The 22271-nt window shown below is 44.4% G+C and overlaps 1 protein-coding gene across 12 annotated transcripts in view; it reads left to right on the forward strand.

The window, feature by feature from the left end:
- Positions 1-22271, forward strand: part of LOC135912313 (zinc finger protein 677-like) — a 46568-nt gene that overhangs the window by 16034 nt on the left and 8263 nt on the right. For all 12 annotated transcript variants that reach the window (XM_065444703.2, XM_065444704.2, XM_065444712.2 and 9 more), the window contains one exon: positions 5646-5827. In XM_065444703.2, coding sequence (XP_065300775.1) covers positions 5646-5827 — 182 coding nt within the window. The remainder of the gene's footprint in view (positions 1-5645; positions 5828-22271) is intronic.

The raw sequence follows: 22271 nt of genomic DNA on the forward strand, positions 1-22271 counted from the left end.
CATGGTGAAGCATGCACAAAAGCATTGTGGTGAAGCGTAAGCGTGGGAAGGGGCAATTGTCATGCACGGGAGGTGGTGTGTATTCCTAAATTATACACACGTGCACTCTCCATCTCTAGTCACAGTACGTGCACCGATATGCATAATAAGTGTACTAGCAGGCATTCAGAGCTTTTTCGGATGTGTTTGTAGCGTATTTAGCCCTTTAGGGCAGTAAAAGACATGCATTCATTTTGTCGAACTGCCTGATTTTTCTGATGTTATTGCGGTGCCTAGGGAGTACTAAACATCATACATTGACTGTGCAACTGACTAAGAGAATGGTTCAAACGGTTCATGAAGTGAACGTTCGTTGGAAGGAAGACAGGAACAGAAAGGACCTACGCATTGTGGAATGAACAGGAGAGGAAGCGTGCTGCTGCCATTGTAAAGGAGCTTGAGCTCAAAAAACAAGTGTTGGCTAATGCCGAGATGCAGGTGTCCCTCGTCCAAACCAAAATAAACTCTTTCGAGCAGCAAAATGTAACACTGAGGCATTATGCACAGGCTGAGAGTATGTCTGGGCAGTTGACGGTGACTTATCAGCTGTTGAGAGAGAATCTCACTTGTAACAGAGTTCGGCCATCATACCAATGAGCTTGTAATCAATTGATAGAAATCGCTCGTATTCGAAAATATTTGCGTCTGTATGAGTCTCCTTTTTTATTCGTATTTGAGAATGTTAGACTCGATTCACAAAAGGTTTTAAATTTTTTTCGCAGGTATTTTATTTGCTAAGCATTTCACTAGCCCCCCCCCCCCCCCTCTTTCTGTTTTCTTATTGAATAAAATAAGTACTACTCCTTATTATAGAAACTGGATTAAGTCGTTTTTTTATTTTTTAACATGCTTACTAGAGAGTGACAGCATCGGGCACATGATGTCAGCCCAGCCCGCCTTGACATAAAACAAAATTGTGTGCCACTCAGGAAATTTTGCAAAGGCACTCAGGGAAAAGCTGGAAAACTCAGGGAATTTGGAAATGTCAACTTGGTAGGCACCCTGGAAAGGATTCAGCTAAAATTGGGTCTGGTCACCGGGATCAGGCCACACTCCAGGCCTGTTGTGCAATTTTATCAACACGCGGATTTTTTTTTTTTCAATCTGGTGGCAAATTGTCGGCACCGGGATTCGAACCACGGACCTCTTGCACGCGAGGCGGGTGTTCTACCCTGTGACAATGGAAGGGTGGGCTGCCGGAAAGAGAAGTGCTCCCTCCGAGTCACAGGGCAGTCCCACACGACAGTTACATGGTGTTGTAGGAGCTAGCTTGCTCCTATAACACCATGTAACATATCAAACTTATCTATGTATGAATCAGACTTGGTCATAAAAAAAAAAGACCACATATGTATGTCAATCACATGAAAGACAGCAAAGCTGCACAAACGAGTTCTCACACCATTCGGAGGTATACTACTGTAGGTCCGTTCGCTGGCTCACAGATTTGATGGAGCGCGGCAGCAGTTTCTGCTGCCTTGAAGCATGCTCATGGCGTCTGCCTTCATTTCCAAAGCTGTGCAAACTCTGGTGTTGAGTATGAATAAGAAACAAGAACTGCAGATTACTGGTTCAATGAACTACGCATATAAGTTGCTGCCTATTGGAATGAGAGTTTTGGAAGGCAACTTTTATTTTATAATCATCGATTATCATATTCTAAACAAATGTTAAGCTTCTACACACGTTGCATTGCATTTACATTTGACATTTACCATGCCTGCCACAAGATAACAGTTGTGGAACTTACTTTAACAGTGCTATAGAAAGAGCGAACAGAAATCGGAAGAATTCACCGATCCTGTGCATTCTGAGCAGTGAATACCACGTTTTCAGCATTGCTTCCGTAAACATTCATTCATTCGTATGACTGGTGTTTGTAGGCATTGCACTTGATGACACACCTGTGGAGCCTCCAGTTTTTTTCCCCCTCACTTGGACTTAATTGTGTTCAATATTTCAATATTTGGAGAATGCTGTGTGCCTGAAGCAGATGGCTTGCACATGTAAAAAACTTTAACTGACCACATTTCCTTTCTAGTCTGTTCACTTTACTTTTTCTATACATTTTCACACTAGTGATATTCATTCGCTGAGGCTGAAGGCCTGGCTTTGCACCAGGAATATTCTGCTGCTGTCGATTAACCTGCCATCTTGTATGCATAGCATGAGAAACTGCAAGTGAAACTGAAACTGATACGAGAAACTGAAAAAAAAAAAAAGAAACTGAAATGAGAGCTTCAGCATAGCATGAGACTCTCACATGTATTTGTGCAATGCTGTTTTATGCGGTTCACCTGAAGCATCCGACATTTCTGTGTGTGTAGTGATTTTTGAAGGAGAGGAAGAGAGAAGTGCAGTGCCGTAACTGTCTCTCAGAGGCGGACACCTCAACAGCACTGCACAGGGAAAGGGGAGTGGGGAGAAAAATATAAGGGAGAGGAGGAAAGGAAGGCGGAAAAAAAAATAACAAGGTTGAAGAAGCAATGCGGGGCTTACAGCCGCGCTCTCAGCTGTGTGTCAGAACAAAAGTCAAGTAGGGCAGGAAGCACTTTCTGACAATGGAAGGGTGGGCTGCCGGAAAGAGAAGTGCGCCCTCCGAGTCACAGGGCAGCCCCACACGACGGTAAAATGCAAAGAGCGCAGTGCGCTCAACATCGAAGGCCGGGCAGCGGAGCAGAAGGTGCTCGAGCGTCTCCTCCTCGCCGCAATCCAAGCACGCGGGGCTGTCTCTTCCGTGCAGTCTGTGCATTCTGGCGGCCGTGTTGTAGCAGCCGATGCGCAGCCAAAGAAGAAACGAGCGGTCCCAGCGGGAGAGACCCGTGCGGGGCAGGAGGCGAGGGGGCGTACCTGCAGCAACGCGTGGATCCGGGTGCTGCGCGCGGAGGGTGCGCAGTATCGCCGTCTTGGCCATGTCCAAACGGGTGACAGAGCTGGCGAAGGGGAAGCGAGTCGAAAGGGCTTGCTTTGCGAGGGCGTCGGCCGCTTCATTCCCGGGCAGGCCGATGTGCGCGGGGACCCTTTGCAATGCCAAATCGCAGCCCTGATTTACGAGATGGCGCAGTTTGGATCCCACGTGCTGCACAAGCGGAAGACCGGCATAGTCCTCCCTCAGCATGCACAGAGCCGCACGCGAGTTCGACAGTATCACGGCAGACGAGACACCGCACTGCTGAAGAAGCAGGTCAGCCGCGAGGTCAATCGCCGCGAGTTCGGCGACTGTCGACGAGGCAGGAAAACGAAGGCGGCACTGTCGAGACGCAGAAATGTCCGGTGCCGTGCACGCGGCTGCGGCGGAACCGTCACTGGACACGGATCCGTCAGTGTCTCTGTGATACAGCTATTATGGACCCAGGTTGTAATCATGAGTTGGGGTGAGATCTTTATTACCAGCTTGCATCTGATTTTACTTATGAGCTACATCTATGGATATCATCGCAACAAAGAAAAGAATATGTTAGGTTTCTTTCTGTTGAAGTAGAGGGCCAGGTTATATTCATGTAACTGTAACCTGGCCCTGAAGAAAACCCAAGGACACCTAAGCACAGCACAGCCCAACATTGCGCTTAACTATCACTTGTGAGAAAAACATCGGGGTTTGCTGGCAGAGTTGGACATGCTCATATGTCCATTTGTGCAGAGTGTTATTCACATATAGTATTAAAGCCATCTGTGAATTCAAATAGCAAGTTTTTTTTTTCTTGAAAGTGTATCTGTATTGACAAATCACAAGCTTCGACTTAAAAAGTACAGATTAATTGGGTTGAAATTATTGACACCTGGCCCAAATAATAAGTTGTGAAGTGTAGTACCATGCCCCCAACTTAAATATGTTTATGATGCAAAGGAAAAAAAACTTTGTATGGGTGTGTTGTTAGCATTTGTGCTGGTTTTGACATTGATCTCGGTGATGTTACAGATATGTGTCCACGCCTCCTACAAGATGACTGAGGAGTTGCATTGTTTGGGCTTTTCCAGGGAACCAGCTCACCAGGCTCTTCTCAGAAAGCATCCATTTGTTAGCTTTGTTACATGACAGCAGTTCGATATGTTCTTGATTTACTATTGTGATAGTGATATGATTGCTTACTGACTGCCACCGATGCTTTTCTTGTGTGGAACAAGTGTAATCGTAAATTTGCTTGCTGCCCTGTCATTGTACTGAAACTATGAAGAAAAATGATTATTGAAGTGATTGACCTGCAGTGATTAAGATACCAGGACACTGCATTGTACTAGCGGCGAACATAGTTCACTTGAGGTAATGTATAGCATGAAATTGTGACTGTCATAATACATTTGTTGAATAGTTTAGTGCATGCTAGTAGCAGTGTCAGTTCCTAAAATGCAAACATGTGGATAAGTTACCTTCTATGCTTTATAGTTTCATATCGGTTTTGCTGAAGCAATAGAAAAATTACGTAAAATGTTATTGTACAGAAACAATCATTTGCTTAATGCACAGAAATGCAGCTATATTCTCCACCACCAGCAAATGGCGTGCCATTCTACTAAGCTGTATAAATGCAGTGTTTGTCTTTGTCTGTTTGCTTTTCTTCATTTCATGTTAATTTCTTTTATTCATGTTTCATTTCATATGCTTTATTATGTGTTCAAATATCACTGATGCTCTTGTTATGCTGTATGGTATATATTTTGCATGAAAAAAGCATCTATAGTAGGATAAAACTTCAGAAACAGCAGTTACCAACCAAGGCACGCAGACCGCACGGGGTTCTGTTACTCCACCAGCCGATCACAGAAGCAAACAAAATTGTAGTCATGCGACCTTTTTAATATGGCATTGTACTTGATATCTACAGAGCATCTGCTGTTCTTGAAGAGTCTTTTCATTGGCAGAAGCGATGAGGTGTGCAACAAACATGGACAAAGTGTATGGAGTATGAGTATTTCACTCTTCAAAAGTCTGCGGAACAGCTCATTTCACTGCTGAGCCTGTTTTACTAATGAAACTTCACTGCCCACTGAAGTGAAACTTGACAATAATTGTAGTGAAGCAAGCATTTTATTTCAGTTCGATAAACAATTAACCTTTCACCGTTCCACTAAAACAGACAAGTGAAAACATATAAAATTACGCACCAATAATATTATTTTTGTGCTTATCACCTTATTTAAGTAAAAGGGAAACTTTGGAGTACAAACTATTTGCAGCCTCGTGGAGGAACAGTGTCTGGCGGTTATAAGGGCACGGGCCGGGCATCATTGCAGACTTAAGTTGTATCCGACTATAATGCTTAGTTTAATATATGTGTAATGTAGTGTTATACATAAGCAAAGTAGTATGACTATTTAAGCATAACATATGAAAATTTCATGCCAGATCTGACTATGTATTGATAGAGAGAGTCTGTGCATATTCAGGTAGTAATATATATTACAGAGGTAGGAGATTGTGTGAGATATCTACTGCATCACTGCACTGTTGCCACAACAGTATTATGTGGATTGGGTAGTCCAAGGTTTTCATGCATTTTCCTATAAGTGCCTTAACTAATTTCAATTGCCAGGTGTAGCACTCCAGTTTTGTCAAGTGTGGTGAACATTGTTTGTGTTGCCTTCATCTGCTGGTTCTGAATTTGCAGGTTTGTTGCCTTTGGGAGCCCAGGAGCAGTACCAGTCGCTTGCGTCCGTGCGTGGCGGGCGGTATTCCTGCCAGTTGTGCCCCTACGTGGCTCAATACAAGTGCCGCATGCGGAAACACCTGCGCGCACACACAGGAGAGCGCCCCTTCAAGTGCCACCTCTGCCCAAGCACATTCACTCAGGTATACCACCTGCAAGTGCATGTACGCATCCACACGGGTGAGCGCCCCTTCCGGTGCCACCAATGCTCAAGCAGATTTGCCGACATTTCCCACTTCAAACGGCACGTCCGCAACCATGCAGGCGAGCGCTCCTACCAATGCCACCTATGTCCGGACGCATTCTCTCAGAATTGCAACTTAAAAAAACATTTACAATGTCACAGAGGAAAGCGTCCCTTTCCCTGCATGCACTGCAGCGCATCCTTTTTGAGCAAGTCCAGTCTCTCGTACCACATGTCTTGTCACACAGGGAAGAGGTCTTAAAAGGTCAGAGGCATGCCTGTTCTTTTTTTTTTTTGTACATCGACTAAATAATCGCTTTTTCCAGCTTCCTCACCTATAGTTTTTCTTGTACTATTACCTAAATGAAAGTCTGTCACCACTGTCTGTGAGAATTACCCCAAAGATGCCTCGGTTTTACTTCATGTCTGTGCGAGCATAATAAAGCTTTGGCTTGCCCTGAATTGTTATTTGCCAAAAATGTGTTCACAACTGTGCAAATAATTTTTAAAAGGTTACACATAAGATAAGAATCTTAGCAAAGAAAACAAACAAAATTCAGACAAAGGCACAGTAGTACATGCTTCAAATTACCTGCCCTTTCTGCAATGGTACACTTGACATTTATTATAAATTGTGCTGCATTGTTTTAGTAATAACTCCTAATTTATTAAGGCAGCAAGATTACCATGTTTGCATGCTGTGTTAGTACAGACTAAACCATTCTCGCAGTTGTGTTCACAAGCTGCAATGCTTATGCCAAGCGCAGTTTGTTTTCAGGCTTATGATGTCCAGTATCAGAGTTATGGTTAAGCTTATTTAAGCAAACCCTGTAACACTGGTTGGATTTTATACACTATGGCAGTGACACGAGCAAGTGGAACTCTTTAGAAGCCATTGGTGATGTTTGGCAATGTCGTGTTGATACAAGTGGCCCTTATATGCGGTATTGAAAAGTATGCATTGCCTCTGGCTGGAATAAGTTGCCGAGATATTCAGATATGCTGACTGGTGAACAAGGTGCTGTGCAGGGCCACTGGTGTGACATTGTTAGCGTGAATTGATGACAGCACCATCTTTCTCAGAGGTTTACTGAATATATGCAAAGGTTCTTAAAAGGCGAAATACTACAGTCATTGGGGTTGCTGTGTAGCTTCCACAATAATGCAAAATTCGCACAGTACTGAGCAGCCTTTATAATCATTTTATATGCTATTTTTGTTGCCTTTTTTTTACCATATCAGTCATAACGTGACCATATAAATGAAAGAAATTTCTTGGTTGTGTGTAAATCGTAGTTTATGATTTTTCCATGTATTTCAGCTTGAGAAATTCAATTAGTTCAGTCAATTCTTTGTGTCACATGGAATGCCTCCGTATGTGTGGTTCGAAAATCTTTTTGCCAAACCAATGTTTGACGCTTTCACTGTGGGGTGTGGTGTATGGCAAGAAGATCCTCTCTCTCCTGCTTTATACATGCTCGCTTTTGAACCGCTTCTTTAGAGGTTGTCCTGTGACAGTAGAATTAGCAGGTTCCTACTCCCACCAGGTTCCCCTCCGGTTGCACTCCGCTTACGCAGACGACTTGTCTACTGTCATCCCGGATGAGACATCTGCTTGCACAGTCTTGGATGTCATGGACAGTTACTGCAGATCAAGTGGTGCAAGGTTGAATAGGTCGAAAAGTGCAGCCATGTACTTGAACTCCACTCTGTCCAGTCCGCAGCCCATTCATGGTCTACCCGTGAAAACACGGTGTTGCATTTTAAGTTTCCTATTCGATCCAGATGGTCTGTCTCCTGAAGTGGCAAGCTAAGGAGAAGTTTGAAGCCAGGATTCAGAAATTCAGTGCGTTGTCATGTCCACTGCCAGCTTGCGCGACAATTCTTTGTTCATTTATGTGGCGTGTGTGTCTCCCGTTCCAACCCGAACCAAGCTTATCTAGGAAAGGGTCCTCTTTCATTTCCTCTGGAAAAGGGCAACTGGTTGAGTAGCTCGGCAGGTGCTTAAGGTGTCCGAGGATAAGGGAGGACTCAGAATTCCCGACCTGGGCATCGTGGCTATTGCACTACACGTCAAGTGGACCTAGGTCGCTCTGAACTCGGATATGTTCCTGATTCGAAGCTTTACTTCCTTTTTTCTTAGTACCCGACTCTATTTGTCTTCGCAAAGCACATTTTCCCACTGTGTACCACGCTCAACTTCCCCATCCACCATTTATGCGGCGGGTGCCAACTCTCTGGTATGCCTCTGAAAGGTTCACCCCGACATCGATGTAGTTTCAACTCCAATCCAAGAACTAGTTGATATTCTCACCCCAGGTCTTTCCCCATATTGCAAAGGGTATGATCTATCCATCCACAGCCCAAGCTGGAAGCTCATTGCGGCCAGTTTTCTTGACGCCAGGCGAGCTACATGCATGTACCGCCTGGCGTGAGGGTGCCTGCTGGTGAGTTACAGGCCCTTTACAGCCATCCCGGCTCGTGGAGTGTGCCTTTTTTTGTGGCAGTTGTGAGCGCTCGGTTCGTATCTTCACGCAGTGTTTGCTTGCTGCGGCTCTTCTCCAGCAGATTGCTAGTCTTTTTTAGTCTTCCAAGTGTTCTATATCAGACTGCTTTTTGCACCCTTTGCCTAAGCAGGCGATCAACCAGTTCGGGCTTCGTCTTGTGTGCTCATACCAAGTTTCGCAAGCACACCGGGCCTTGAAAGTGTGCTTGCGAAAGCAGGAGGTTTGGTTCCATCTAACTAGGGAGCGGCACCACCTGGCCGACAAGAAGTTTCTCGAAGTGTGGGCTCACCCTGCCGTGATTTGGTGAGTCAGGTCGAAAGTTCTCCTTTAGGTTATGATGCATGCTCATAAGGTCGTTCGACTTGGCCGTGCGTGCCAGTCAATTCATGGGGTATTGTTTGGCTGACTGGAACCCAGAGTCGCCACCAGTTGTGGCGCACCCTCGTGCAGTTGCGCTGCTCCACGGATAGTTTTAGTGGTCTCCATGGTTGTATGCCTTGACCTCTTTTGTGTTAAGGCTATCTGAGGGTATGTCAGGCTCATGTTCTATAATACCGACATGGCTGTTTGTGTGTTGAGTGCAGTAGCTCAGTTGTGCTGCACCACAGCAGCCCCCTTGTTCGGGAAGGACTGTTGGCCCAAAACAAAGGCCCCTGCCAAGTCAACCCAGGTTGAGGGGGAGCACTGGGGTCAATGTACCAAATGATGCTGGGTATAAGCTCTGGGACGTGGCACCTCCGGCTGCCAAGTCCTCTTCCCATCTGACAACTGCGCATTAAAACGTAGTGGAAAGCTTACGCGGATGAAGAACGCGCGGTAAACTCGGGCTTCCGAGAACGAGGGTGACGTGGCGTCAAGGACATGGCCTCTTCCTTCACACAACAGCGTGGCTATCTAGTTCACTCTACAAGAGTGTGCTAGATTGGGGGAGTGGGTCCAATGACGGCTCCGCACTGAAGCATTTCTTATTGAAAATCCAGATGACGCTACCGTCGCTTTCTCCTGAAAGCCACGGTCGCGCGCTGTGGAGGCAATGGCCGGCAGCATTGGAGTGTGCCGAACAGAAGCACGGCCGCACTCGAATGCAGCGTTGCAGTTGCATTCGAGTGTGACCGTGCCTGGAAAAGCTAGAGCTGGAGCTGAAGCTGGAGCCAGTTCATCAGATAAATTGCATTTGTAGTTTGCTTTCCTTTTTGAAGCTGATGTGCGTGTTTTCACTGTGTCGTGAGAGAACAAAATTCAGAGCTCATATTGTGAAGAAATGGGGTCATGTACAGAAATGGGATAAGGTAAGGTACAGGAATAAATGAACTGTGTGGCTTGATTAGGTGTTAAATAAAAATTGGTGAACCTTTGTTTTCTGCCTTCGAATTTCCTCAAGGTGATACATTGAACGCCAACAAAATTTCCTCAAAGCCCTAATAATGGCAGCAATTTGACATTTAGGGAGAATGTGGGCCGCATTATTCTATACGTGCAGCACATTTCTTCCTTTTTTTTGTACATTAGTTGTGTGTTTCGAAAATATGGAATAGCTATTTTTTTCCCTATTTTTATGCATCATATGCCTGTGATGTAGTTGGTTTTGCAGGTATGCCTGGGTGAGTAAAGCAGAACACACTGTTTATATTTGTTTGAATTAGGAAGCACATCATAGGTTGTCTATGTCTTCCAGCTTACGCAGGTTTCCATTTTCACATGCCTCCAATGTCAATGATGGTTCAACTGATAGCAAGGGCGAGCTCTCTCCTAATGACCGGCCTTCATCTGTTGCTTGTAAAGCCGTTCTATTTCACGTGGGCCGCTCACATGTAGGCTGCTTGTAGAGATACTCCGGAATATACGGCAAGACTTCGGGTGCCGCATTAGATCGAAGCGCAGGCTTTCCACGCTGTGTAGATACTTCCTGACCTTCAGTGATATGTACATAATTCCTCTGTATGTACATACTTTGCCTCAAAGTGCAGCTCACAAATGGAGTCGGTGGCTTCCAAAGGGTTGATTGTTGCAGTGAAGATTGCACTCCCACACCCGGCACCCTTCTTCATTCTTGAGGGACTCTGAAGAGCAAGAGCTTGGCCTGACCTTTCAATCTACTGTATACGGTGTTGCAACCCACGACACAACAGTAGTTCTTTCATCGAGGTGTGCTAGATGTGCTCATCCTCTCATCCTTCGAACACACCGCCGAGTTGCAGAGTTACCAGACAATATAGATAGTTTGCACAGATGTCATCGCGGCCGCCATATTCAGGTACTAACAGGTCGCGAAGGGGTGCAATCGAGAAACTTGACAGCATGACGGCACAATGGGCCCATCTTATGTCGAATGACAAAGTGATAACATTGATAAACCTGCGGAACAGTCACCATCAATAATGAAAACAATATGCGCGTGATGATACAATGCATTGACATCATCGTGGCCGCCATGTTTGGGTACTAGCACAGTGAGAGCGACGTCTGTGAGGTGACATATGAAAACTATTTATAGATATGCACTAGCCGCTGCGTGCATGTACATCGTGCAGACGGCATCGTTTGACAGGATCCTTTTTTTCGCACATACTAGGTAAAAAATATAAATTAGAAAGAACGTGATGAAAAAAAAAAAACGCAAGCATGACGGTGTGTCGAGCAGGCGACGGCGTGTCGAGCAGATGACAGCCCAGCGCCGACGCTGGTATGCGCATATGGGCACAGATATGGGTATGTGCGGTTCTGCCGGGCTGCCGAGCCACCGAATTGGCCGGAGCTTGAGAACACGATGGCAGCGCCGCTGCAAATTTCAGTGTTTTTTGCTTCACTCTCGCTGCTTGCCTCACGGCCGCCTGGATCGGCGGGCAGGGCGATCCAGGCACCGTCGTGCTAGTACACTCATAGTTTCTCACTACCTTATAGTGAGAAACTCTATGAGTACACTGGCGTCGTAGAGTAAGACATGTTGCGCTCGTAATGTGGCGTCTCCATGCATGGCGTCGCAACCAATGGCATCGAGAGCTTAGGTGCCATTTCACTGTTACATACACAGAAGCAAGGCTTTTTCGCTCAGTGAGCCAGATTTGACACTTTCGCATCAAATCGTTTGGAACAGTTCGGAAGCGACCTATTTTTGTCGTGCAGACTAAGAGGGAAAATCTGCAGACAAAAAAATAATGAGTTAATTGCACATCGCAAGCAATCCTAGATGATTTGTGGCGGTTTACCTATTGTATTCACCTAATACTAAAGAACACGCCTTGTTTTTGTTTTGTTTTTTTCAAGAAAATAAGTGATAATTGCGACGTCGGATACGAAACTGAAACCACACTTGCAGCATTGTCAACAGCCTAACGTCAGTGCATCACGAGACGGCGAAACCGCATATGGGGAACCAGGGCCGGTATTTTGTAGCGATGCCTTTTCCGATTCTATGCTTCTTCAGGCTTTGCGCGCTTGGCCAGTGGTCAGAGCGACGGTCTGCCCACATTATCAATGGGATCAGGCGGCCGTGTGTGGTGGATGATAACAATAGCATAGAATAAGGCATAAGGCATCGCTACAAAATAGCGGCCCAGCGCTGGAGTTTTCACGACACCTACAGCGCCGCCCTGGCGGTCAGAACGTTCACAACTCAGCCGCTCACGCGGACGAAAATTACTACTGGTAGTGGCATTGCGTGCGCTGAAAGTCGAAGGAAAACAAAAGGACGCCGACGATACTGTTGCGTATACAAGTGCCGCAACTACGTCGGGATGAGGGAGGATGTATCCTTTTGCGTCTTTCCATCTAAACCCTACGGACAAGAATGGAGGCGGTGTTGGATCCAAGCAGTCAGGCGAGCGGAGTAAGTTCCTGTCTTGTCGCCCTGTCAAGTGGTGTCGGGCTGGTTTCTAAATCGAATTTCGCGTGTGTGCTTGGTTTATTCGATAGTGAAGACGGTCAGCCGTGGCAGCCAGTACCAAACAGCAGAATGTGCAGTTGGCATTTCGTCGGAAACAAAATGAGTAATAGCATGCACTGTCTGGCATATGTACCAGCCATTTTTCCTTTGCAATACCACCACCAAGCCCCTTCCAATGCCACCGCACGAAGCGAACAATACGAAAAGTAAATATTATCCATTCATTGCCAAGAATTATGTGGGGGCGAAGCTGCCTTGTAATATGAGTTGTGTACGAATACTGCCGGCGCACGCGCGACTAAGCCGCCTATGTGTTTTTTAATATGTGCATGCGGATGAGGACTCGGGCTGAGATGCATCCGGTAAATTTATGTAATAAGTGCTAAATGTAGCCAGCGTTGTTACTGATCCAGCAGCGGAGCACTCAAAGCCCTGCTTGCGCGAGTCAGCTGATGTGATAAAGCTTTCTTCTCCATTGACTGCTGTGGCGAAGTAACATCAGAATTTTTTATGTCTAGCCAGAGAAATATGGAAAGTCTTCAGGCCAACTAATACTTCTGAAACCATAGCGCAGCACGACCGGAGCCATAGCTGCTAGATTTGCGAGGCAGGCTGCCCCGCACGCATGGCAACGACACACAGCGCAACCATTAAAGAAACACACGTGCTCGCTGCGACACACTGTGAAAAATATATAGAGCTTAATAAGCTTCTTTCGTCATTTCTTCACTTAATGGCGCTAGCTTCTTTACGAAAACTGTCCACTTGAAGCGGCGCGAAAACAAAAACATATGAACTATAATACGGCAGCGCACTTGTGTGTCGTCTGGTCGAGCGGCTCGGATATGATGCGTTTCGTCACCAGGGCGGTGTGCAACGCACTCTTTTGGACACGCCGCCTATCCAGCGCTGGTTCCCCATGGCGAAGCCATCGAAATGAAACATGGCGCGACATGCTACCTATGAGATGGCGGAAAGGGCGCAAAAGCACAAGCACGTTCGCCCTTCTTTATTGTGTGGTTTGCCATTTGCCCATGGTTTGCTTGCCAACCTTGACGTAGGCAATGCGCGAGTTTCATTCTAGAATTCATTAGATAAAGTGATTTGAGATATTGAGCTAGTGACAACATATTTTTGCCGTTCCCTTGTATTGCGCGAGTCACCAGGCGAACATAGACAAAGCTTTTCCACGAAGTTTCGCGATGCCTTCAGAGTGCAGTGGTTGGAATACTTGGAGAGCCGCTTATCATACATGCATACCTTGCCGTCGTCGAATGTGTGCAAACAAGCGGTTGCGCAAACAAGTGTCAGATATTAAAAGACGTAGCACACTTGCACAACAACCAGTGCTAACGCTGCAGAAAGCTCGCCTTTCTAATACTGCTGTCACATGTACACTTCCGTTCGCGATTGGGACTGATCCGGATCGAAATTCTCGACTACGATTGGCTATCTCGCGCATTTTGTGCAAAGGAGCCAATCACAGCTGAGAAATTAGATCCGTATCGGGCTTGATCGCGATCCAAAGTGCACCTGTGACACCTGTATAACAAAAGAGGCGTTTACAAGTGGCTGTAGGTGTTTAGAGCAGAATTTACATAAAGGGTACAAGAATCCGCCTTAGAGACGCCCAAATCAACAAAAATACGAAATTACGACAAAAGCCCCAACAGTTTTCAGGCAGTTATTCGTAGGTCAACGGGCAAAGAAATTCGGCAAGTTCCAGCATTTTTAAGTTCAAGACTACTACTAGTTTTTCTGTGGCGCATGGTGTGCAGTGTGGTTTATAGGTCCTTTCTAGGCGTTCAATATGAGATGTGTTAGCTGTAATGCTAGTACATTTCTTGCACATATTATATATTATGGAACAAATACCATGCAAGGAAAAAAAAAAGCAGCGGTGGCATAGCACTATCATTTATTGCTATGTTGCAGACCCAGGTTCAATTCCTTCTCCTACTGTTTTTTTATCAGCCTTTCTTTTCTTCTTTTTACTGGCAGCTCTTCTAATATGGCGAAAACCTTTTCACCACTTAGATCTGATAATGGCAAATGAGAACAAGCAGCATGTCCTCACGGCCACTCATTCCACCGTCACTTATTACACCATTGGGTCATGAGTTACGAGTGTTTATTGTAACACTATGCTTATTCTTATGTTTTTACACGTTGTGCATGTAAGAACGGCACAATAAATGTACCTGAATGCCTGACTCGATGGTCCCATGTGGCTGTCCAGAAGTGAGGGCGCACTGCTTACTGTCATCTTGTCTTAGATGTCGGGCGAACTGCTGCAGACAGAAAAAAAAGAGAAAAAAAAAGATAAAATCGACTTGGTATCCAACCCAGGTACCCAGCAAACCAATCGCTGAATTTACTGCAATTCTGAAAAAAAAACTGCTGACTTGCGATCGTTTCGGTACTTGTAATGTTAACTGACCGAAAACTGTTCAGGTTTCTCCTGTAAATTTTTTTTTTCATTTGGCCTTTCTAGAAACCAATTCTTGTGCCCTTCACTTTTGTTTTACTCTAATCATTCATATGTAATGTATCGGTAACTAGCTGCATTGGCACTGATTACCACCTAAGTGAGCTACTGCGTGTATATTCTCCGTCAAGTTTTTGCAGAACCGCATCTACACAGTATTAATTACTTTAAGTAGACAAAACTATGTCAAAGCAGATGATGTGCACATGACAGCAGACAAAGGAAGGAGAGACAAGGGTGAACTTCCAATTTGGAAGTCCAACCCATTGTGGGAAGTTGTCACTTTGTCCCCATCTTGCCTTTCCATCCTTTGTCTGCTGTCACGCTGTGTGCATCATCATGGATTACCAGCTAGCCCGGTCTCTCATGGACATGGCCAAAAATGGTTTTGAATGTACTGACATGTCTACTTTATGCTTCTCTGATGACCGCTTGTCACCAGCTAACAAATGTTATAAGTGATCGCTTGGCGCAGGACATGCCTGCTTGTATTAGAAGTTTCCCAAATGTTATCGGTAGTTCTATCCATTGTCTGTTGGTGCCAAACCTTGTGTAATCTGATTATATGTGCATTGTGTAGTACTTCCTGGATCGCACACAGGCACCAGTGATTATGCTGGATCCTTTGACCAGTCTAATGTATAAAAGCCAATGCACTTGACCCACAAATGAGATTTCAGCGTTCACTGACTGTGCTCGTCACTATTGATGTGCTTTGAGGGTAGCCAGTTTTTCTAGGTGCAGGTTCGCCCAAAAAAGAGTTTTGCAATAAACAGTTTTTGTTACTGTGTTCTTCGCAGTCACTACAAATGTATACAGTACTACAACATTGCACAAGACACTGTAACTCACGTAACCAATTGTAAATTTTATTAGTGGTCTGTGTAGTGGTATAATTGAAGCAGTCTCCCAAAGAAACATCAAAGAACTGTTTTCAGTGACAAAGCAAACAGTACGACAAGAGTCACTTGTGCCTGTTCAAAATAAAATCTGAAGGCGACATGAACAGCGCTTAGCGGGGCTAACTGTTCGGAGAAGAATTGAGCTTCTCTGCATTGGTTAGTTAACATTTTATTGTTTTGTGGATCACAGTTTTGAGGTCAACATGTTTGTACTTGTAAAATTCTGCAACACAGATGCATTTGCACCAATTGCTTAAGTGGATAAATAGCGGACGTGTCTGCATCATCATTCTATTCGTGAGAATCATGCGTTGTCATAGTATCGCGTTGAAGGGCACCAAATAGAATCCTTTCTTTTTTTTTTTTTTGCTCTGAAAGCACTCATCAATGCTGTGAAAGCTGATGTGGCGGTTGTTGCGACAGTGATTAGCATGCTGACTCTGTGTGGGTTGCAATGACTCAGGCACGCTGCACAGCAACACATACGGAATGAGCTCTGCATTGAGTTAAGCTTGCATTGTTTAGCTGTTCAGTGTGCTTACGCCCTATGTATCTTAACGTGAAACATACAATAACCACAAAAATTTTTTGGACATACTTTCATAAAGACACTACCAGATCTGTCAAATGTACCTGTAATGTAGAAACGAGACGTTGGACAAACCTTCAGCCGCAGCCACTTTTCTTACCTTGAACTTATGGGTAAATATGGCATATCCTTGAAAAGAAAGAAAGTGTGTAATTCATGCAGGATATACTGACGGGCTAGTTGGTTCATTACAAAAGAACAGCACTTCAAGACAGGGCACAAGAGACGTGTGTGTGTGTGGTTCCTCCTTTGTGTCCCATCTTGCTGTTCTTTCTGTCATAATTCATGCATTCGTCCCGCGCAAACCTGTAATAGAGCCTTAACTTGAAGGACAAATATGTTTTAAAAAAGCACTAAAATGAATCATTTAGCAGAAAACAACAACAGTGTTTTGTTTTTGTGCTGCCTTATTTATGTTTTGTAACATAACAGGGAGGTAATAAATTTGTAGGCCTAGGGAGAACCCTTCATCTTGCTCAAATAGGCTGATGACGAGGGCAATTGTTTCTGGGAATAGGACTCTGCTTCCTATTAACTTGTTGAACTGAATCTCTGTGTATGTTTTATTTTGCCGTAAATACTGGGAATGAGCACAAAGGTTGTCAAAGTTTCTGTGTAGGAACAACAGCCTGCATTCTGAGCCTGTGAATATATTGCTGCAGTTTTATGGCAGCTGTAGCAGTAAATGTAATAGCTGTGGGTTAGAACACTGCGCTAGCATTAATTAATACATTTGTGAATGCTATACTTTAACAAGGCTCGTTGCTGGGGTAGATGGTACATTTCTGTTGTCCTTATTCTTGCGAAGTGTGCGCATTTGTAAACCCGATGCGAACAATTGAGTTGACCATTAGAAATTTTTCTCTTCATATCATTCTTCTGCTGTGAGCATGTCTAATTTTCGTTAATGTCAGGAGTATATTCTACGAGTATGCGCTGTAGGAATGTACTTGCACTTGCTAATGCATTTTCTGTTCTGTTATGGATGAAGAGGACACATTTGCACTCAGAACATGTAGCATGCCGCCACTATGCTCTGCTTCCGCTGCTCACTCTCTCCACAATGGGCCTTTGGCAATGCTTCTAGTCTTCTTTTCTCCTCCAGGCTGCTAGCACAACTACAGCACACCAAGTGCCATTGAGATCGGATAATAAGTAGCCATATTGAGAAGTGGCTCTTATGCAGACGAAGAGGGCCGCATAGCAGAAAAGAAATGATTGAAGCTGCAGGTTGGGCTGATTTCAGAAACCTACTTTGCATTGCTCGATTGTTTGATAAGCACTGCAAGCTTAAATCAGTTGCTTTCATTTGATACCGGCTTGTCTCGCGCTGTTGTCATGCTACGTAGTTGTCGCAGGATGCTGCATTTTTAGAGCGCAGCTCTTTGGCGTCCGTTCCTGGGTTTCGCGTCGTCGTCGTCGTCGGCGTTGTCGGCGTCGGCCTCGTAACCAGCTCGCCGACGAATCTGCTGCTCCGCCGCCGCGCATGCGCGCTGTCGGCTCTCCGGGCGAGGGAGGATGATGGAAGGGAGGAGGAGAGACTGTGGAGGAGGGCTGGCTACACAAATGGCTCTTTGGCGTCCGTTCCTGGGTTTCGCGTCGTCGTCGGCCTCGTAACCAGCTCGCCGACGAATCTGCTCCACCGCCGCGCATGCGCGCTGTCGGCTCTCCGGGCGAGGGAGGATGATGGAAGGGAGGAGGAGAGACTGTGGAGGAGGGCTGGCTACACAAATGGCTCTTTGGCGTCCGTTCCTGGGTTTCGCGTCGGCGTTATCGTCGGCCTCGTAACCAGCTCCGCCCCCCTTTCATCCCCTCAGCGCTAGTAGCGACCGACTGATACCGCTTTCGTGAGTCCGCTACCGCACTCACGAAAGACGTCGTGCACTTCCTGCAACTCGCATTAACCGTCCATCGATCCACACCGATGTTAGTAGTGGGGGACTTTAATGTTGACATAAAGACAAACAGCAATTTCCTAACACTTATGCGGGAGAACATCCCGTTCCTCTCGCTCGTAACGCGTCCCACGGCTGTGACAACCCCGCGAGGCACTTGTATAAATCTCGTCTTTGAGAATCAAGCATGCGTGTACCAAGTCGAACATATATCAGTCTATTTCTCCGACCACAAAGCTTCCTTCATGACTGTCAAGAACTGTTAGTGGAGTCTTTGTTAAAGGAATACGTGTGAAAAATAAAAAAAAACATTCTGTGATAGCGCATACATGTGTTGCTCGATTTCTTTGCCTCAATCTATCGAAAAGGTGAAACAGCTTATTTGCTGCGCTCAAATTGCGCATTAGGAAGTAACGTAATCGTCGGTAATTTTTTCCTGTCATAGTTTGAGCCTCCAGCTTGTGCACATTGCTTTTCCTAAGTTTTGTCAAACTTGAAGGTGATTCCTTTTCGCGCACTTGACAGCTTTAGGTTAAGCTCGTTTGATGGTGGATTAGAGAAGTCATGAATGCTTCTGTTCTCGGATGATGATGATGCAGGTATGGTAAAGGAAATTCAGAATTTCCTTGTGTCACCTGCGATTGAACGGTTGTTTAGTGAGAGCAACAAGAACATTCTTAAGAGCTGCCCGTATGTTCAAGAAAATAGCTAGTCAACAAACACTGACACCAAGGACAACATTGGGGAAATTACTTGTGCTTAATAAATGAAATAAAGAAGCGATATATTAATGAAAATGAAAATGGATGAAAAAACGACTTGCTGCAGGTGGGGAACGATCCCACAACCTTCGCATTTCGCGTGCGATGCTCTACCAATCGGGCTACTGCGGCGCCGTTTCCCCATCCACTTTCTTGGTTGTTTATGTTTCCTAGTAGAACCTTGGGAGTGATAGCCAGCACCACCACTCACAGACCTTGGCGGCTGATGTGGAACATCCTTTGTGCCGCAGGCGTCACAAGAACATCACGAAATTTACATCATTGCAATTAATTTATCATTTCTTTATTGATTAAGCCCAAGCAATTTCTCCCGTGTTGTCCTGGGTGTCAGTGTTTGATGGCTTCTTATGATATGACTAATAAAAATAGGGCCCCTTGGTTAACTCCCTTTCTTCTCGTTAAGAACATAGCTGCTATACAGACTTTAGATGAAGGTTTAGTTCCTGGTTATAGTGAATTTATGGTCCAATTTCATAAGTTGTTTAAGTGATATTTGCTGTGACGTTAACCCTCCCCACATTTTTTTTTTCAAATAATCATTGTGTTATGATACTATATGCATGCAGAAAATCTAGCAAAAGCCTAGATATCCCTGACGGTCCATTTGCTACCAACAGTCTGAACAGGCTGTGGGGTGGATATAGTGAGAGCTTTAATGTGAATACCTTGTGCAGATTCCGAGTGGGAACATTTATCCAGAATGATCATGACAAGCGAATGTTCACAGCTAAACAACTGTAGTGCAAGCTGAAGCAGACAGCAAAGAGTTATGTACACTGATGTGCAGGAGGCAACATACAGTACACGTTTCTGCAGTTGGAGGTGAAAGAAACAGAAGGAGCAAATGCGACGACTGTGGTTGGTGACATAGCAGTGAAAGACACACCAAATCTAGCAGCTGGTGTGGAGTAATGTAAAGTGTCACCATCTGAATGAGCGACAAAACCACCTTTTCACCTCATCAAAAAGGAAACACTGCTATCAGATCAACTGGCTCTCCCGTATATCTTATTTCTGTATATCTTACTCTGTGTAGAGAACATAGTTAAGTCAAGGTAACCTATAGCATGGAATTCTGGCTGTCTTCAGAAATCTGTTGCTTGGTTTGTGTGTGATTGAGTTAGTTTCAGTGGCAGAAACAAACTGGTAGATAGGTTACCTTCAGTAGTTTTTAGTTTTTTTACTTTGCTTTCTCTGAAGCAATAAAAAATACTTGTGGTACTTGCTTACAGTGCCCCAAAAGAGAGAACCAATCTTTTGTCTAATGCATAGAAATGTGGCAGTGTTCTCCTCCACTAGCTAATGTGGTGCCATTGTAAGTTACATAAATGCTGCGTTTAGTTATTTTTTCTTCTTTCATAGGTTTTTCATTTTCTATCAGTGTAATTGCTTTCATTCATGTGTCATTTTGTATTCTTTGTGTGTTGAAGTATCAGTGAACGGTTTCATTTCAACACAAAATAAGTGTCATGTGTGTGTTTATGGGTGAATGTGTGAAGCACTGTTAAATACAAAAAGTAATTCTACTAATTAGGCGTTATATCGAAATTTCATGCAAAATGCAACCCTTTGTATTGCCAGCAAAAATTCGTATGCATAGAGCGATAGGAACTTGTGTGAGACACGTACTGCACCACTGCCAAGACAGTAAGGTGTGGGTTGTGTAGTCCAAGGTTGTCATGTATTTTGCAGACAAGTGTGACGAGTCTTTTTGATTGCCAGGTATAGCACACTAGTCCAGTTGTGTAACGCCTCATTTGCATCGCTTTCATGTGCTCTCTGCGACTTTGCAGGTTCCACGCGCCTGGGATCCCGGGAGCAGTATGAGTCGCTCGTGTCGGTTGTTGATGATGAGAAATTCACTTGACAAAACGTTGGCTTAAAGCGACATTCTTTGTTCGGCTACTGCTCATCATTTCAAGTTTTCGTTTTTCTTTCAATTTGTCTTGTTCGAAACTATACTCAAAGTTACTTTCAAACATCACCAGATTCATACCATATTAGTCCTTTTACATCTTGCCTAGTGTGAGGGCTCATTTTGTTCCAGCAGTCCAACTACCTGATTTTATTGCAGCAGCAGTTAAAATTTCTAAGCTGTGTTTATTGTGTCCATGCATCTCGTAAAGAGCTGGAAGCAGTCTGTGTGACTTCCTCCACCACTCTCTGAAATTTTCCATCAAAAAGCCTAATGCCGCTTTCTCTATATGTAAATTGTTGGAACTAAGCAATAAAAGCTTATTCTTTTTATTAGCTTCACACTTATATGGAAGGAAACAGCAAGAGCTGCAGATGTAAGGGCGACACCTTTCACAAACATGGTCATGAGGTCATGGGGTATATGTGTATTGTGTACATTTTGTCACTGTGTGATTGGTGTAGCCAGGCTTGCAGTGTGACGGTATGCTCAAGTTGTGCCCTCTATACCACTGTACCTTGAGTCCTCATGCAATCACACATAACAGACATACAAAATGTCCTGCATGATCTTATAGCTGGATATTTGACATAGTGAGCTGCTGTTAAATTATGCTCCCTTTCTTCTGGTCTTAAAAAGTGCATAGCCATAGTTGTCCGTAATAGGAAATTTTGCTGCTGCCTCTTAAAAGAGAATTATTTTAATCGTGATCTGCAAACAAGTGGCAAGTATTAGTATATGTGTGCTTTGGTCCTCTATGTGTTAACTATATGTTATCTAGCTTCAACTATAGTACATTTTATTGTATATTATGTCACACTTGTGAATTTAGTTCCTTGTACTGCATTTATTTTTATGTTTAGTAATTCTGGCAATCTTTAACTGTCGTTACTTTAGTACTGCAATGTGCATCTAATATCACTTTTTCTCTTTTCCTGTCTGAGAAACCCTTATTGTTTATTTTAGTGAACATATTTCAGATGCTGCTGTTGTATAAAGTTGTAATGAATATATGCTTCTTGTAAGAAGTTAGTAGTGATTGTCGTATGCTTCATTCCTGCCTGTATTGTAGAGCTCCGTTATAGAACCAGAATTAGGCTTATCAAGCGGGTATTTATGTAGAGCTCTGTACTCTCTCCTAGTGCTTTTTGGTGAGCCTATAGCTGCAGGTTACAGGTGGGTGGGATCTGTACTAACACATTGCATTTATTAAAGTGAAAGCCTTAGGCAGCTCATGGGACGATGTTCTGCATTATGACAACAAAATTCATGACATCAAAGTTCAGGAGGTTGAACCCATTACCTTTGGTGTTAATTTGGTGAACTTAATCAAGACCTATAACCTTTGGTGGGAGTTGAACCCATGACCTTTGGTGTTAATTAGGACGAATTAGGCCATCAATTTCTTTATACGAAAGTGTGAAGCCAAAGCAAAGGAGAAG

This window comes from Dermacentor albipictus, chromosome 6, assembly GCF_038994185.2.
Source record: "Dermacentor albipictus isolate Rhodes 1998 colony chromosome 6, USDA_Dalb.pri_finalv2, whole genome shotgun sequence".
NCBI classification, from domain to species: Eukaryota; Metazoa; Arthropoda; class Arachnida; order Ixodida; family Ixodidae; genus Dermacentor; species Dermacentor albipictus.